The sequence below is a fragment of the Scyliorhinus torazame genome, chromosome 10 (assembly GCF_047496885.1).
Source record: "Scyliorhinus torazame isolate Kashiwa2021f chromosome 10, sScyTor2.1, whole genome shotgun sequence".
NCBI lineage: Eukaryota > Metazoa > Chordata > Chondrichthyes > Carcharhiniformes > Scyliorhinidae > Scyliorhinus > Scyliorhinus torazame.
In genome coordinates this window covers 21,010,903-21,030,168 of record NC_092716.1, presented here as the reverse complement: position 1 = coordinate 21,030,168, position 19,266 = coordinate 21,010,903, and the positions used below count along the sequence as shown (strand labels likewise).

Here is a 19,266-nt window from a genome sequence, read left to right as displayed (position 1 = left end):
CAGTAACCTCTTTAATACTGTTGAGAAGATCAAGGTCTTTGGTTGCACTACAAAGTTAGTTTCCCAGCTACCAATTCCATTCTTCTTCCTGGCAACTGTTTCTCGGTTCGGTCGGACTGTTCACAAAAATGATGCCCATATTTGACCATAAAATGAGCTTCTGACCACACATCAGGCTGTCGCCCAAGACTGCCTATTTCTAACTCTGTAACATTGCCTGACTATTCTCCTCGTCTCTGCTGCTGAAACCAACGTCTATGCCTTTGTTGCCTCTAGTCTTGACAGTCCTCACACTGCTAACTGGACTCCCATGTTGTATCCTCCGTTAACTGGAGGTCATCAAAACCCTGCTGCCATGACTTATCTCGCACCAAGTCCATTTAACATGTCACATTGCTCCTATTGGCCCACATTGGCTGATTTTTCTTTTCAAGTCCTTCAATGGCCTCTCCCCACACTACCTTCCTCTGGCCCTACAACCACCCAAAATATCTGTGCTCCCTCCTTCTGTGAGCTCAAGTGATATATTGAAACCTCCAGGAATGCAATCAGATTTGGCAACGTAATCCAGAATCCTGCTCCGAATTCCAGCTCTATTTTGCTTTCATCCCATTTACATTAGTAAGGATATCCTAAAAAGTACCCAAGAAGAGTCCTATTGGCACTGCTGCCTCCAAGTGTCAAGGACCTGTGTTCGATTCCGGCCTCGGGTGATTGTCTGTGCGGAATTTGCATGTTCTCGGCCGTGTCTGCGTGGGTTTCCTCCCTCGGTCCAAAGATGTGCAGGTTAGGTGGATTGGCCGTGATAAAAAAAAAATGCCCCTTATTGTCCAGGGATGTGCAGGTTAGGTGGATTGGTGATGCTAAATCGCCCCTTCGTGTCCAAAGGTTAGGGCGGGGGAGCTCATTCGCAGGGCCGGTGCTCACTCGACGGGCCGAATGGCCTCACTCTGCGCTGATTGTGGGCATTCCGTGAAACGTTAACTCTTGTTTCTCTGTCTCCACAGATGCTGCCAGACCTTCTGAGCATCCCCAGCAATTCGCAACGTACTTTGCTTTCGCATGACTGGAAAAAAAAACCCCACCCCCAAGTAATGCTTCTCAGTCAGCCCGTGCACGGTGTTGGCGGGTCGACGTGACTACAACTCCCAGCGGGCCAGGCGGCGGGGACCCCGTGCGCACGCGCCGCGTGCGGGTGGTTGGTTGGTTGGTTGGTTGGTTGGTGGGGGACAGTTTCCGGTCGGGCAGGCGGAAGTGAGGTAGGTAAACAGCCGGCGCGGGCCGGTGGTTCGGTTTGTCGCGCGAGCGGGGGTTTGAGCTGGGGCGCGAGCCATGTCTGCGCTCAGGTACGCGGGGCTGGATGACACGGACAGCGAGGACGAGCTGCCTCCCGGCTGGGAGGAGCGCACCACTAAAGACGGCTGGGTTTACTACGCCAAGTAAGGGGAAAATAAAACAACAACAGTAATAATAAATATGAGGGATGATGATATTTTTTTTGGTTGGGGAGCAAAAATTAACAAGAGAGTTAACTGTCAAACCTGCTGAGGAGGAGGCATTGGTGAAACTTTCCACTCCAGTTCCTTACTCTTGGTCCATGCTTAAAGCAAATGCCCAGGAATGTGGCTGACTGGAATGAGTTGCTCACAAGTTTCTTTCTGCCATGAGCAGAGTGGATGTCCTGCCTCTCAGGCGATGCAGCCACTTGTGCAGCCAGGCTTCTGCAGATAGAAATTATTTGTGTTTTTTGAATGGGAGGGATGGCTGCATCGAATCACAACTTGTTAAATCAGCGGTGCTTTCTTTCCTCTCTCCCTTGCAGTTTTGTTTTTACAAAAGCACAGGACTTCATTGCCCCAACCCACAATTTTAAAAAGAGGAATTCGGCATAATTCCTGAGCACATGGGTTGCTGACTAATCTAATAATCTTTATTATTGTCGCAAGTAGGCTTACATTAACACTGCAATGAAGTTACTGTGGAAAAAACCCTAGTCGCCACACTCCGGCGCCTGTTCGGGTACACGGAGGGAGAATTCAGAATGTCCAATTCGCCTAACTTCGGGACTTGTGGGAGGAAACCCAGACAGACACGGGGAGAACATGCAGACTCCGGACAGTGACCCAAGCCGGGAATCGAACCTGGGACCCCAGAGCTGTGAAGCAACAGTGCTAACCAGTGTGCTACCATGCCGCCCACTTGTGCTGTTCAGTCCAACTTGCAAACTCCCCTGGGTTTGTTTGTATTTATCAAACGGCCTGCCTCTCCTCCCTGGGGTCCATCCACCTTCACCTGCCTCCTCCTGTACACAGCCTGCTGAGGTTAAGTGTGAATTTGAGATCTAGCAGCTTGCTTACTGAGGTTCAATGTGCATTTGAGATCTTGCAGCTTCTTAACCTCTGCCACCCCTGTGGGAATCCTTGACTTTGTAAGACAGACCTACATGAAGCTCTTAAGGTGCAACTATTGCATTTTCAGTGACGGTGATGATTCCCCGTACCTTCTTGTTATGACCATCTAATTGTCCGCACAAGGGGTTTTATTTTCCATCCCCCATTGCTGACAGGTATCTGAAGTCCACAGCAGAAATTATGGCTGTCACTCTGTAGAACTGTACCTCTGCTCCAGTCATTCACCTTTTTAGAGGGGGTGAAAGGGCCACCATTGGAAAAGAAGGAAAAGAAAACAGGCTGTTAATTTTTTTGTTTGCTCTTTTCAAAGCCTTTATATGTGTAGCATGTCTTCGACTTTCAACACTTTGCTCATGTTTAAATTTCAACTGTGGCCAAGTTTGCATGGGTAAAACAAAGCAAGTGTTTCTGTTTCCGCAACACTTGGCACTCTTATCAGAGCTAGCTAATTGCTTCTAAAATGGAATTCAGCAAAGAGAACCTTCATCTTGATCAAACTTTATTGGAGGCTGATCATGTCAGTGCACCACCCTAGGGAAACTGGTTGTACTTATCAATTCATATAAGAAGAGATCACTTCAAATGTGTTGTTTTAATTATATTCTAAATTCTAGGTGTTTATCACTCGAATACTCTATTTTTCGTAAAAGATTTTCTTTGGGTGGTCATGTTTATTAAAAGGTCTTTTTAAAAAATGAAATGTGTTATTTGACCCAACTTTCCAAATATTAAGAATGGTAAGCTTCAGCATGTTGCAGATAATTGTAAAATTGAATTGTCATCCAAAAGGATTGAAGTACTAAAGATAGGATTAAAAAATCTATCATTGTTTCTAAGTTTGGCATTTCTATTTACAAACATTCAGCTCCTTCCATGATCAGTACTCTGATTGGTGAAATCAACACCGTATTGACATTTGGAGCAATGTGAGAACGCAAGCCTTGACCTAAGTACCCTCCAATGAAGCTATTCTATTTTATTTCATTTCCAATGTAATATTCCTCCTTCCGCAGTGCTCTCTTCCATGGAGCCACATCTGCATATATGCAAGACAGCATACTTAAAAAGTGTCTGTTTAGATTTGTAAGTATGTGGAGCACTGAATTACTGAATAACTTCTGTGCAAGTTATTTAGTAGAGCAGCCAAATGTTCCTCTGATTTTGTTTCAGATTTCCTGATGGGTATCTAGCCACCAGCAAGCACTATTGTCAGTGAGAGTCGTAACCTTGTCACAGAAAAGTACTTGTCATTTACAATTTCTGTTGCAGATAGAATATTGTGTTACTGATAAAATCCTTTGCTACTGATAACTTGTCAGATGCCCCTACCTCCATTTCTTGAGAACTTTAACTCATTCAGCAGCATCATCTCCTGTGGAAAGGCCCACTGTTTCATCACTTTGTCATTGTTGGGATCTACTAGATTCCTGTGCCACAGCACATCAACTTCAAGATCCCAAATTTAATTTTCCTATTCACCCACTTTTTTTTTGCCATCTTTTTCACTTTAGCTTTTGGGGAGGCACAGTGGTTAGCACTGCTGCTCACAACTCCAGGGACCCGTGTTCAATTCTGGCCTCGGGTGACTCTGTGTGGAGTTTGCACTTTCTCCCTGTGTCTGTCTGTGTTTCTTCCGGGTGCTCCTGAGTGTCCTCCCACAGTCCAAACATACGCAGGTTAGGAGGATTGACCATGCTAAATTGCCCCTAAGTGACCAAAAGGCTAGGTGGGGTTACTGGGTTGCAGGGATAGGGTGGAGGTGTGGGCTTAAGTAGGGTGCTCTTTCAGTGAGTTGGTGCCGATTTGATGGGCAAAATGGCCTCCTCCTGCACTGTAAATTCTATGAGCATTCCTTGACAGCGCATAGGCCATGGACATTCTCTCCATTTAATCCTGCCTTGGGCCAAACACTCCAGTTGTTGTCAAATATAGCCCTCGGATCTCATCTCCTTTTCTGTATCCCTCCTCTTTGTGTTTCTTTATCTGCCTTGATTTCTCTCTCCTTGCAGGTTTCATGTGAGAGCTTGCCATGTAATGGCTTTCTCAAAGTGCAGTCTATTCAATTCCACTATTGCCTTTTGATTTAGCCATCTTTTCTTGCCTAAACTCCTCCACCCCTCCCTGACTCCAGATTTCTACTTGTTTCTCATGCACTCCACTTTAGTAGGCCATTCATGCAGTCAGTCACTTAAGTGTTTGGCCCATGGAATTCTCATCCTGAACCATTGTTTGTTTGGCTCCCTCTCTACTTTCTGTAGCTCTTTAAAAACCCAACTCTTAGATTGGAGAGTTGTTATTTCGGCTTCCTACCCCACTTGTTTTCATGTCATCGGAACGGAGTAGGACATGTGGCCCCTTGTCATTCAAAATGATCCTGGCTGATCCCCAATCTCAACTCTACCACTATATCCCATAATCCCTTGATTTCTGTAATATCCAAAAATCTGTCAATCACAATTTAACGTATGCAACAACTGAGCACTTGCAGCTCTCGGGTCAAAAATTCAAAGATATAAAATCCTCTTGAGTGAAGAAACGTTTTTTCATCTGACTTCTAAATGGCCGACTTCTAGATTTTCCAGTTGGGGAAACAACCTCTCAGAATTGTATGCGTTCATTCTGTCCAAGGTTTAGTAATTTAATCTAAAACTGTCATGTCCAAGGGCTAAATTGAGGCAGGTTTTTAATGTCAATAACTTTTCCAAGTAATTATTGAATCCCCTAAAACCACCACCATATGCTTCCCCTCCCTCATTTCTCCTTTTTTCGCCTTCTCCCAGCACTCCCAGTCTCTCACCTGCCAATTTGGTAGGATCATTGTAATGTACAGTGTGTGTTAGAGTAAGCATTTGATGCCTGTACTTTAGCTGTTGATTTCGTAGCCTCTTGTGCTGGGCATTCGATATTGAGGATATCATTTTGAGTTTTTACATTTTTTTTTAAGTAACATTAAAAGCAATGTCTTCCTTAAGTAAAGTATCTTTGCTTGCAGTATATTTTCTTCTTTTACCTTCATCAAATTTTCTCTGCAATGCTTATGTTGTTTTTTTTTCTCGTTTACAGTTGTATACAAATTTTGTGTTTTTAATTTGCAAATAAATGCATCAGTAAAGAATTGAAAGCAAATAGATGAACTTATTTTCTCTTTATCCAATAGTCACATTGAGCTGAAGACCCAATGGGACCACCCAAAAACAGGAAAAAAGAAACGTGTAGCTGGAGGTGTGTATTATAAACCACATTTTAAAAAACTAGAACCCTTTTTGTGATGTCGCTAAAAATATCTTTTATTCACAGTCATGAAGTGTAGAACTTCCGACATAGGAAAAGTGATAGCGATCACTGATACCTTAGAACAGGCATTTTCAAAGTGGGCGTCATGACCCACGGGAGGGTTGCGGAGCCGTCCATTGCGGCGTTCCCGATCGCGGGAATTCACGCGCAATAGTCGCAGCAGCTGGCTTTTAAAAGTGCCGGTTGTGAGTGGCTTTGAAAATGACGGTCACGACCAGATTAAAAAAATGCGGGCACACGGTGCATGCATGCCCGCTCATTAGTGCACATTCGCGGAACCCAACGTGCTGGCGCAGAAGATTTAAAAAAAAAAAAATTAATGTAATCTTCCTGTTTGAAGCATGGCAGAGAGCAGGTCACGCGCCCTGAAGTCTGACGCCACGTGCTTTGGACGCGATTGTGATTCCTCCATTTTGTCAGCAGCAAACAAGTAAAATTTAAACTGGATCGTTTTGTAATAAGGAAGAGAGGGCCAGAGACACACACAGGCCAGGATCGCACAACTAAACCTGCTGGTGAGAGTGGTTCAGGACAATCCACAGCAGGACAAAGCAGTGGTGGTGTGAGCTCCAGGGCCATTGGTGAACAGCCAATTAAGAAGTAGCTGAAATCAGGCAAAAAGAAGTATAAAGATGATTTTTTAAGGCATGGATGTATTAATTGTGCCAATGCAAATCGGGATGCAAATCCCATGGGCTGGATTCTCCGCCAGTGGGATGCTCCATTTTGCCGGCAGCCCGGGGGTTTCCCGACAGCGTGGGGCTGCCCCACAAAGGGAAACCCATTGACCAGCCGGCGTAACAGACATCCCACCAGCGGGGTGAACCAGAAATGTGGCGGGGCGGAGAATCTAGCTCCTTGTGTGTTATATGTAGGGAAGAACTGGCAAATGAAAGTTTAAAACCCTCAAAACTTCAAAGGCATTTGGGGACTAAGCATGTCGAGTTCGAGGACAAACCTCTTGATTTTTTTTTTCAAAGGATGCAATGAGAACTTAAATCGTCAACTGAAGTCTTCAGTAGAAATGGTAGCTTACCGTGTAGTTAAAGAGAAAATGCCCTAAACTGTAGCAGAGAGATTAAATCTCTCTGCATTATTAGATATAGTTTGTACAGTCATAGATGAGAGGTTCATTGAAAAAGTGAAATGCATCCCACTTAGTGATAACACAGTGGCTCGCCGAAATTGTGATTTTGCTGAGAATTTAGAAGCCCAGCTTATTTCTCGTTTAAACTCAGCGCAGCGTTCTCAATACAACAAGATGAAAGTACAGACATTTTAGATTGTGCAACCGTGCTAGTTTACATTAGGCACAATGAATTTGCTGTGCTACCTGACTACCAACCCACACGACTGTCGCAGAGATTTTTGAAGCATTGAATAGTTTCATGGTTGGAAAGTGCGGGCTCGACTGGTTTCGTTGCAGAGGAATCACAAGTGATGGAGCAGCCAACATGACTTGGAAAAACAGCGGATTTATAGTCGGGATTAAGGAGCCAGCTGGTCAGGACATTGTTTGGAATCATTGTTTATTCACCGTAAGGCACTGGCATCGATAGGATTTCCATCCGATCTTGAAGTGGTGTTGAAATGAATTGTAAAAGGTGTGAATTTCATTAAATGCAGTGCACTCTACCAGACTTTTTGACACTCTGTGTTTCGGCATGGGGGCTGAGAGCGCACATTTATTGTTCCACACACAAGTACGTTGGCTGTCAAGGGATCGGGTGCTACTTGGCGTTTACGAACTGAGGTACGAAATCCATGCTTTCCTCCTCGAGAAATTGTCCTCTCTGGCTGATTTGTTTGCTTGTGAAACTTGGATGATAACTATGTCTTACCTTGCAGACATCTTTTCAATTCTATATGAACTCAACCTCAAATTGCAAGGGAAGGATGCTGATTGCTTTCGGCACTGTGAAGAAACCAAAGCTTTCCAAAAGACATTGAAAGTTTGACAATTATGAGTGCAAAGCCAAAATTATTACACGTTCACCACATTGCTACGACACATCGAAGAAAACAGCATTAGTGAGGAAACTGTAAATGGTCTGGCAAGCCTTATTCAGTTGCATCTGGCTGCGCTGATCAACAATTTTGGTAGCTACTTTCCAGAGGAGAAGTTTAAGATTTTGAGAGAGAAGAGGTGAAAAATCCCTTTTAGTTTGAGACCCCAGAATCAGTTGTTAAGTTGCAGCTGACTCCAAAGAACGAAACTCAACTTTTGCGCTTCAGCTGTGACAGCACATTAAAACGACGGCACAAGTTAATGAGGCTGTCCGCATTCTGGAGTAGCATTTCTGAGGAGTAGCCGGAGCTGAGTAAAACAAGCATTTTGTTGCTTTTGCCTTCACAACGACTTACATGTGCGAGGTTGGATTTTCCGTCCTCAAAGATGAAGACGGCACAAAGGAATCTGCTGAATCCTGCACACGATATGAGATTGGAGTGAGATTGTGAGGACCAAGCAGACTCACCTATCACATTAAAGGTGAGAGGTAAGAGAAAATGGTGGGTCGTGAAGGCCGGCCGGCGTAAAAATGGTTGGTAAAAATGGGTCGCCAGAAAAAACGTTTGCAAAACACTGCCTTAGAAGTCTAAATGTTGCAAGCTGTTTCATGTATAGCAAAATGCATTTCAGGCGTTTCTGTGTAGGTCTATGATATTTCCAGGCATTTCTTGAAGTCTATATTCAATAAATTTAAGTAGGTTTTATGAAGATTTTATTGAATTGGAAAATCATGAAAGTTCTGCTCAATCAACTATAGTTTGGGGAATTTAGTATGAATGGAAATATTGCATACAGAATCAGAATAATTATGAAAGCTCAATAAAAAATTGTCCTGTGATTTCTTTGGACAAACAAATTTTAATAAGTTTACAAATGTCTTTTTCCCCCATCAATACCTTTTTATGTCTAAACATTGATGAACCTACATGCTTAAAATAAAAATAAAGCTTTTAAAAAGGAGTGGCATTTCAAGCTATTCTCTGTATAATGTAGTGAGGTTCCAATTGAACATTTTATATGCTTATAAGTGCGCATTTATATATTGTTTTGGTTGTGGTTCATCAGAAACCAGAATGAGTGACTGGAATTTTGTTGTAATATGGAGCTTTGTGGACAATTACTTTTTCTGTCACTAATTTGTAAAGATATGGTGAGATTATAGCTAACCATAATTCCCTTAATCTCCAAGAGACACTGTTTCTTTTGTGAACTGTTGATGCTGTGGACCACTGTTTGTGTCATTTTAATAATATCAATCTTCAGTTTTTTTGCACCCAACATCTGAGTTGAAGTGAGGCAGAATAAGATCATCCTCAACCTGACCAATAAGCCTTGATTTGAGCAGCATAAAACATGGCCTTCTGCAAGGATACAATGTATCATTTCTCAGACCAACCATCTTCATGACATTGTGATACTCTTGTTGCATTTGGAGTCTTGTGCTGTTTGTTTCTTAATGCATTACAAAAATTTCAAGATGGGGCTCACCAAAATGCAGTTCCTTAACCGTTAATTCGTTGGGGAATAATGTTCTTTGGGCTCCATCTTGACACAAACAGCTAAGATGATATTGGGTGCATATTGTTAGGAAAATAAAGGTAGTTTTAAGGGATTTATATTTGTATTGGTCAACATTAGAAATAAAGTATAGTTATAAGTGATTTAATTTAATGTTTCTGCGCCTGGAAGAGCATAATCTGTAGTGGGATTCATGGTGTGTGAGGTTGGTTAAGTTCCAACTGTGCCACGCGTGCTTCGAGAGGGCTACAGTGTGAAGAGTAAATACATCAGCAGTGGCTGCTTAGCAACTAGGGCCTTGTAAGGTAGGGAACCTTTTGAGTTTTCGAAAGAAGGCAGCTCTTGCAGCTCTGCTAGAAGCAGTTGATTTTAGAAGGCTAAAGAAGGAACATTCCCTCGCAGCCCTGTGATAAGAAAAGCCATACTATGGAGTAATGGTTAAGAAAACCGATGTTGGAAACCTAGTCCAGCTCGTTAAGGAAACTAGAGAAATGAAGTGAATTTGCCAAGATATCTGAAGTTAACGGAACAGAGGAAACTGGGAACCAGAACAGATTCCTGTTCAGTAAAGTTACAGAGATGAAAAGACATTGGATTGTGAGAAGCTAGAAAGATATCTGCTGTAGTGCTAAGGTTTGTGAGAAATTGCTGCAGTTTGGGCGACATTATTTGAAATAATTGTGGAAATCGGTGACTGGACCTCGTGTGAAAGCCTTTATTTAAGACAAAGGAAACCTGAAGGGAGAGGTATAAAACCTGAAGGCAAAACCTGGATGGAAGCAGATGAGAAAGCATAATTTAAAAGTGTGAATTTTGAAAGCGGAATTTGAAACGACTCGTATGGAAGTCATTGTTCAGTGAAATAAGGTGGCTCACGATATAAGAATCATCTGGGGAGATTTTGAGGAGAAATTCACAGACATTCACTTGGGTTCAGAAAGGAGTGTTTCTTACCATAGTCATCTTGTGTGCTTAAAAGTGACTTTGTGTGTTAGTGAGGTCATTGTAGTTTAAGATGTACTTTGTAACCTGTGCTAATCTTAAATCTGTGTAATTTTGCTCCCGTTGTCACTGGCAGGGAGGCTGCAGATGGTAAAGATGACGGTTCTCCCGTGGTTTTTGTTTGTATTTCAGTGCCTGCCTATTTTTATCCCAAAGGCTTTTTTTAAGAGGGTGAACACTGATCTCTGGGTTCGTATGGGCGGGTAAAACCCCGCAGGTAAAGATGGTGCTGCTGGAGCCGAGAATGGTGGGGAGAGGGCGCTGGCCCTGCCAAATTTCAGGAACTACTATTGGGCGACGAACATAGCAATGGTCAGGAAGTAGGTGGTGGGGGAAGGATCAGCGTGTAGGGGCACAAGTTTAGGGGCACTGGTAACGGCAGCTCTGCCGTTCACGCCAGCTCTGTACTCCACAAGCCCGGTGGTAGTGGGACAGTGGCGGAAGCACATGGGAGTGGGAGGGAGCTACAGTATGCGCTCCTATTTGTGGTAATCACCGGTTTGCACCGGGGGGAAGCTAGATGAGGGGTTTCGGAGATGGAAGCGAGCTGGGATTGAGCGGTTAGGGGACCTGTTTATTGACTGAAGCTTTCCGTGCTTGGAAGAGAAGTTTGAGCTGCTCTGTGGGAATGGGTTCCGCTATCTGCAGGTGAGGGAGTTTGCACGTTTCGACAGGCAGGTTTCGACCTTTCCGCTCCTACCGCCCCAAAGGATACAGGACAAGGAGTGTCGAAAACGGGAGTGGGGAAGGGGAAGGTCTCGGAAATTTGTAAAAAGTTCATGGAATGGGAGAGAACCCGGATGTGGTGAATGTATTCACCTAATGCATGCATGATATTGTAACCTATGACCTGGAAGTGGTAATACGAGCTGCTTCCAGGTACTGTACTATAACCCCGGTGGGCTCCGCCTCTGGCTCTGCCCTTACAGGGGCCATCTATAGACTGGCCGCCTGTGGGCGGCATTCATCTGTACAACCGACTCTGGCTAGGCAAGTTCATGACTAATAAAGCCTAATGTTCACTTGCTCTGCCTCTCGGTGAATTGAAGGTATATCAATTTATTAGTCATAGACAGCACTATGGAAGTGGCTCTAAAGCCAGACAGGCTCGAACTCGACGCCCGCGCGTCCGAAGCCAAGGAGATATTCGAACATTGGCTTTGATGCTTCGAGGCCTACCTCGACTCCTCCACAACGCCTCCCACGGAGACCCTCAAGCTGCGACTCCTCCCATCGCCACCAGGAGCAAGCGGTACAGTTCGCTAGACATGACGTTTATCAAGTCGAGGTCCAGCGACTGTTGAGTGAAAGGATCATCGAGGCCAGCAACAGCCCCTGGAGAGCGCAAGTGGTGGTCGTCCGGACCGGGGAAAAGAGTCGGATGGTTGTGGACTACAGCCTAACAATTAACGGTTCACGCAGCTGGATGCGTACCCCCTCCCCCGCATAGAGGAGATAGTCAACCAGATCGCGCAGTACCGTATGTTCTCAACGGTCGATCTGAAGTCTGCCTATCACCAGCTCCCAATCCGCCCGGAAGAGCGCCACTACACTGCCTTTGAAGCAGCCTGCTGACTCTTCCGCTTCCTCAGAGTCCCCTTTGGCGTCACTAACGGGGTCTCGGTCTTTTAGCGAACGATGGACCGAATGGTGGACCAGTACGGTTTGCGGACTACATACCCGTACTTGGACAATGTGACCATCTGCAGCCATGATCAGCAGGACCATGACGCCAACCTTCAGAGGTTCCTCCAGGCCACCCAATCCCTCAACCTTACAACAAAGAAAAGTGTATTTTCCGCACTACCCGACTGGCCATCATCGGCTACGTTGTGGAGAACGGAGTCCTGGGGCCCAACCCAGACCGTATGCGCCCCCTCACCGAACTCCCCCCTCCCCACAGCCTCAAGGCCCTAAAACGATGCCTGGGGCTGTTCTCCTACTACGCCCAGTGGATCCCCAACTATGCGGACAAAGCCCGCCCACTTATTCAAACCACCAGTTTTCCCCTGACGGATGAGGCCCGCTCGGCCTTCAGCCCCATCAAGGCCGACATCACCAAGGCCGCAATGCACGCGGTGAACGAGTCCATCCCCTTAAAGGTGGAGAGCGATGCGTCAGACGTCGCCCTGGCCGCCACACTCAACCAGGCGGGCAGGCCAGTAGCATTCTTCTCTAGGACCATCCACACTTCCAAAATTCGACACCCCTCGGTCGAGAAGGAAGCACAAGCCATAGTGGAAGCTGTGCGGCACTACCTAGCCGGTAGGAGGTTCACCCTCATCACCGACCAGCGGTCGGGCGCCTTCATGTTTGACAGCGCACAATGGGGCAAAATAAAAAATGACAAAATCTTGAGGTGGAGGATTGAACTCTCCACCTACAATTACGATATCAAGTATCATCCTGGGAAGCTCAACGAGCCCCCAGATACCCTGTCCCGTGGCACATGCGCCAGCGCGCAAGATGACCGACTTCGGGCTATCCACAATGACCTCTGTCACCCGTGGGTCACCCGGCTTACCCACTTTATTAAGGCCCGCAATCTGCCCTTCTCCACCGAGGAGGTCAAGGCAATGACCAGGGAATGCCAAGTCTGCGCGGAGTGCAAACCGCACTTCTACCGACCAGACAAGGTCCGCCTGGTAAAGGCCTCCCGGCCCTTTGAGCGCCTAAGCATTGACTTTAAAGGGCCCCTCCCCTCCACCAACCGTAATATATACTTTCTCACCGTCATCGATGAGCGCTCCCGCTTCCCCTTCGCTGTCCCCTGCCCCGACATGACCTCGGCCACTGTAATAAAAGCACTGCACAGCATCTTCACACTGTTCGGTTTCCCTGCCTATGTCCACAGCGACCAGGGCACATTGTTCATGAGCGATGAGCTACGTCAGTACCTGCTCAGCAAAGGCATCGCGTCGGGCAGGGCTACGAGCTGTAACCCGCAGGGGAACGGGCAAGTGGAGAGGGAGAATGCGATGGTATGGAAGGCCGTTCTTCTGGCCCTCAGGTCTAGAAGTCTCCCGATCCCCCGCTGGCAGGAGGTCCTCCCTGACTCCCTCCATTCCATCAGATCACTCCTCTGCACAGCCACGAACGAAACCGCTCACGATCGTTTGTTTATCTTCCTGAGGGAGTCCATCTCCGGGGTCTCGCTTCCATCTTGGCTGGCAACTCCGGGACCAGTCCTTCTCCGGAGGCCCATGAGGAGCCAAAAGACGAACCACCTGGTCGAGAGGGTCCAGCTGCTCCACGCCAACCCCCAGTACGCCTACATCGCGCAGCAGGACGGATGGCAAGATACGGTCTCTCTACGGGACCGGCCGCCAGCTGGTTCCCCTACCAACGTGCCCCGCTGCCCTCCGCCACCCCCAATGCCCCGTCCGTTCCCTTGGGTTTCCTGTATTGTACCTCGCCGACACTGCCGCCACCCATCATCCCCCTGCGTACCCCCATACCCCAACCGTCTCCGACACGCCGGACTGAGGCTCAAACTCCAGACACACCGCCCCTGGAGTCACCACCTGCAACAACCGTGCCCGCCGCACCGCCAGAGCTGAGGAGGTCAACGAGAACGATCCGGCCTCCAGATAGACTGAATATGTAATGACCCCATGTCACCCCCGCTGGACTTGATTTTTTAACAGGGGGTGAATTTATTCACCGAATGCATGCATGATACTGTAACCTATGACCTGGAAGTGGTGATACGAGCTGCTTCCAGGTACTGTACTGTAACCCCGGTGGGCTCCGCCTCTGGCTCCGCCCTCACCGGGGCCATATATAGACCGGCTGCCTGTGGGTGGCATTCATCTGTACAACCGACTCTGGCTTGGCAACTAATAAAGCCTAATGTTCACTGGCTCTCTCTGCCTTTTGGTGAATTGAAGGTATATCACCCGATTGGGGAGGTCAAGCGAAAATGGGAGGGAGAGTTGGGCAAGGAATTAGAGGCGGGCTTGTGGGAGGATGCCTTGAGTAGGGTTAACATGTCCTCATTGTGTGCCAGGCTCAGCCTCATAAAATTCAAGGTGGTCCTCCGGGTGCATGTGACTGTGGCCCGTATGAGCAGGTTCTTTGAAGGAGTGGAGGTTAGATGTGGGTGGTGTGTGGGAGGGCCAACATGTTTTGGGCATGTCCGAAGCTTAGGGGATTTTGGCAGGGATTTGCCAATGTCATGTCCACGGTATTGAAGGTATGGGTGGTTCCGAGTCCAAAGGTGGCGATTTATGGTGTGTTGGAAGACCCGGGAGTCCAGGCGGTGAGAGAGGCTGATGTTTTGGCCTTTGCCTCCTTGGTAGCCTGGAGACGGATCTTATTGGCATGGAGGGATTCGGAGGCGCCAAAATCGGGTGTATGGGTTAGTGACATGGCTGGGTTTCTCAGGCTTGAGAAGATCAAGTTCACCCTGAGAGGATTGACGTTGGGGTTTGCCCGGAGGTGGCAGACGTTTAACGACTTATTTGGGGAAAATTAAGCTGTCAGCAGATACAAAAGGGGGGTGGTTTGGGAGGAAGGCAAGTAGGGGGGGATGGTTGAGGCGGGATTAGTTAATGGGGGAGAGGGACTGGGGAATTGTGTATGTCAGCCATGTTGGCTGGGTGTGGTTGTTGGTTGGGTGGGTGTTACTTTATTGTTTTTCCTCTTGAAATTGTTGTTAAAAATTTATAAATGCCTGAATAAAATGTTTTAAAAAAAAAAAAAATCTGTGTAATTTTAAGATGAGGGGGATCACATAGTCCAATTTTTCCATGTTTGAACTTGACACATACAAACACATTTGTCCAGCAAAAATCCCACTATAAATTCTACCCTTCCAGGCACAGAAACATTAAATTAAATCCACTTACAACTATACTTTATTTCTACTGTTTACCAATACAAATATAAAGTCTTTAAAACTACCTTTATTTTCCTAACAATATGCAACATGTTTTTTCATGTCGTCTTGTTGTTAAAACTAATTCGCGGTCCTATGACTCTGTTCCTCCATGTTTTATGCAACAAAAAAAAGTAAATGATTCTTTTGAGTCCGGGTTCCATTCTGGGGTCTTCCCATCCAGTTGTAACACCCACTGAGATTGTAACAATATTCCAACTCATACCACCACGGGCTGTGACAGTGCTATTGTTTATGCTTAATAGTTCTTGGGTTGACAATGTCCTAGTTGATAAAGGCCACGTACATTACTCCATTCAGTACTTTTCCACTGTTTGAAATTCTGAGCCCCATGGTGCTCTGAGTTTCACTGAAAGCAAACATACCCAACATTTAGCACAAGGCTAAATCGCTGGCTTTGAAAGCAGACCAAGGCAGGTCAGCAGCACGGTTCAATTCCCGTACCAGCCTCCCCGAACAGGCGCCGGAATGTGGCGACTAGAGGCTTTTCACAGAAACTTCATTTGAAGCCGACTTGTGACAATAAGCAATTTTCATTTAAGGGGCTGGTTCAGCTCACTGGGCTAAATCGCTGGCTTTTAAAGCAGACCAAGGCAGGCCAGCAGCACGGTTCAATTCCCGTACCAGCCTCCCAAAAAAGGCGCCGGAATGTGGCGACTAGGGGCTTTTCACAGTAATTTCATTGAAGCCTACTTGTGACAATAAGCGATTTTCATTTTCATTTCATGATATCAGGAGTGAGTTTGTCAGTTCACTACTTGACTGGTTTTGTGCTTTGGATTCACTAACAAAAGGGAGCAAAACTGCAGTAACTCATTTGAGATACTTCCACCTATTGGAGAGAGCTGACTTCGGCATTCACCTGATTCTCAAAGGACATAGCAGTAACTGGAATTTTTAATCCTGGATACATATTGTAATCCTAGGATTTAAACATTCTGTTTTGGAAATCCTATGATGAGGAATAGTTACCAGAAGAAATGTGGAATATTCCTTAGTTTCAGCAACAATACTCTTTCAAAGTTTGAGCATTTCAGATTGATACTTGGTCCCAGAGCAGTACAGGAACTTAATTTCTAATGTAGAAATCATCAGCTGCAAGTTCCCCCTCCAAGCCACACCATCCTGACATGGAACTATATCACTGTTCCTTCACTGTCACTGGGTCAAAATCCTGGAACAGGGCCTCCCTAACAGCACCGTCGGTGTACCTACAGCACATGGACTGTCGCAATTCAAGTAAGTGGCTTACCAACATCTTAAGCGCAGTTAGTGATGGATAATAAACTCTGGCCTAGCCACATCCTATGAAAGGATTTTGTTTTAAAGAGTCTGATTAATACGACTATCACTGTGCTATGCAGTATAACCCCTAGTTGCAAAAATAACCTTTGAATTTCCTTCAGACTTCACGGTTGTCAGGGTGACAGAAAAGTAATTTGCTCTTCATTTTTCCTACACATTTGAGAATTGCTAACACTCAAATATGATTGTTTCACACTTTCTGATAGCACGGTTTTATGAAATGACCAGGTTTGTGATTTATAGTTCAAAAGCAACCAGCATTACTTTGACTTTTAAAAGTTTCTAAATAAGTATTTTAAAAAAAAAAAGTCTAACCACCTCTGTGTGACTGATCAGTTGCTGTACGGTAGCGTAGTGGTTAGCACTATGGCTTCACTGCGCCAGGGTCCCAGGTTCGATACCCGCTTGGGTCACTGTCTGTGCGGAGTCTGCACATTCTCCCCGTGTCTGCGTGGGTTTCCTCCGGGTGCTCTGGTTTCCTCCCGCAGTTCAAAGATGTGCAAGTTAGGGGGATTGGCTAAATTGCCCCTAGGTTAGATGGGGTTGCAGGGTTACGGGGATAGGGTGGAGGTGTGGGCTTAAGTAGGGTGTTCTCTCCAAGAGCCGGTGCCGACTGAGTGGGCGAATGGCCTCCTTCTGCACTGTAAATTCTATAATTCCTTCTCTGGCATTTACAAGGTACGCCTGGCTAGAAGTGCCTGTTAGTGTCCATGGATGTGCATGTTAGTTGGAATTACGTGGATGGTGTTGGGGAAGGAGAGCTAGGATTAGGTGCTCCTTCAGAGAGTTGGTGTAGACTTGATAGACCAAATGGCCTCTTTCTTCATTGTAGAGATTCTATGCATTCTAATAGTTCAAGACTCGCAACTTTTAAAGAAAACCACATCGCCAATGATCAACAGGCCACCTGCTATCGTATTCATGAAAACAACCTCACGACTAATCACTACCATTTGAAATATGTCTTGGCCACATATGTAAAGAGCACCATTATGGAGTTTAATATAATAATAATCGCTTATTGTTACAAGTAGGCTTCAATTAAGTTACTGTGACAAGCCCCTAGTCGCCACATTCCGGTGTCTGTTCGGGGAGGCCGGTATGGGAATTGAACCTGCGCTGCTGGCCTTGTTCTGAATTACAAACCAGCTGTTTAGTCCACTGTGCTAAACCAGCCCCTATCATCTTGCGGTGAAACTTGGCCAAAGCTGACTGAGACTGCTCTAGCGACACCGTCAAAAAAGTGGTGACCTGAATCCCTGCGATCTTGGAATGTTATCATCGGTTTGTTGACCCTATGACCACTGCTGAGCATCCCCCTAGGCTTCAGGGACAAATACACTCCATGCTGGAGAATGGAGACCCTGGTAATACAATCAGTCTGGTAACTCACAGGTTGTTAAGGCTCTGCTTGAGTCTTTAAATTCAGCCAGACTTCAGTGATGGATGAAGTGCATTGAGCACCTGGACTACTTGTGCCCTTGTTGCCATGCCTGGGCCCTTCTATGTTGTCTTGGAACTGCTAATCCTATGAAATACCGGGCCTCAAAGGTCCGGTCCAACTCCATAGATTCCAAATTAGTGTTGAGTACAAAAGGACCTCTCCAAGAACCAGAGAGGTACATCATGAGCTGTGCTGGAAAATGAACTTGATCCCTCTATAAGCCAGCATCCCCAACAATGTAGATAAAGTGATGATCGGGTTAGCAGCAAAGAAGAAAAGTAAGGCGACAGGCAGAGATTAAAATTAAATACTCTATTGTGTGGACTATGGTCACCCAAAACAGATGGGGGGGAAATTGGCAGCGCAAAACTGATACTGGTTTGATTTGATATTTGTTTTCTGTCTCTGCTTGTGTTACATGAATGGAGCAGGAAAAAAGTGTAGATGAGTCCAATGTCAGTTAATTTCTGTGATGTGGAGATGCTGGCGTTGGACTGGGGTGGGCAGAGTAAGAAGTCTTACAACACCAAGTTAAAATTTATTACGTGTCAGGGTTTAGCGAACCCCAGTGTCTCATGGAGTTCACCTGACCCACTACTTTTAATAGATTTTGGTTTTGGGGAGCATGGGCCCACTTTACAGGTGTGATGCAACAGAGATCTAAAGTACATTTAAAACAAAACAATGTTTATTCTATGAATCCAGTTAACATTTTATAAACACACAGTAAATATCTTAGCAACTATCAACTCAAATACTACCCCCAAAGAATACAGTACTCTATAAGTAATCCTTAATCTTTCCTAGCAGCATCCATAAGGCAAATACCCTCTTTAACAAAGACAGCAGGTTTAAATTCTCTACTTAGAGCAGTTGTCATTTTTAAATTAGCAAGTGATCTGAAGACATTCTTTTCATGCAGTGAGAGATCAAAATTACACCTTGTTTGGCTGGATGCAGCTCCAATTCTGAAAATGAAACTAAACACACACTAGCTGCCAGCTCAAAAACGAAAGTAAAAGTAGACAGACATCCCAGCTCCACCTACACTCTGGCATCACTGCAGCTATTTCATAAACACCCATTTCTTTAAAAAAAATAAAAAAAATTTAGAGTACCCAATTATTTTTTTTCCAATTAAAGGGCAATTTAGCGTGGCCAATCCACCTATCCTGCACATATTTGGGTTGTGGGGGTGAGACCCACGCAGACACGAGGAGAACGTGCAAACTCCACACGGACAGTGACCCGGGGCCGCGATTCGAACCCGGGTCCTCAGTGGCGTGAGGCAGCGATGCTAACCACTGCGCCACCGTGCTGCCCTAAACACCCATTTCTTAAAGGTACTCTTACATGACAAGTCCAACAGGTTTGTTTTCGA

At 45.7% G+C, this 19,266-nt stretch overlaps 1 protein-coding gene across 3 annotated transcripts in view; it reads left to right on the top strand.

Annotated features, from left to right (window-relative positions):
- Positions 1-1,189: 1,189 nt before the first annotated feature.
- The window catches only part of wwox (WW domain containing oxidoreductase), a 1,140,899-nt gene continuing 1,122,822 nt past the window's right edge, over positions 1,190-19,266 (top strand). For 2 of the 3 annotated variants that reach the window (XM_072517838.1, XM_072517839.1), the window contains exons 1-2: positions 1,267-1,439; positions 5,569-5,633. In XM_072517838.1, the coding sequence (XP_072373939.1) occupies positions 1,333-1,439; positions 5,569-5,633 (172 nt within the window). In that variant the 5' untranslated portion in view covers positions 1,267-1,332. The other variant, XM_072517840.1, reaches the window with a different exon arrangement.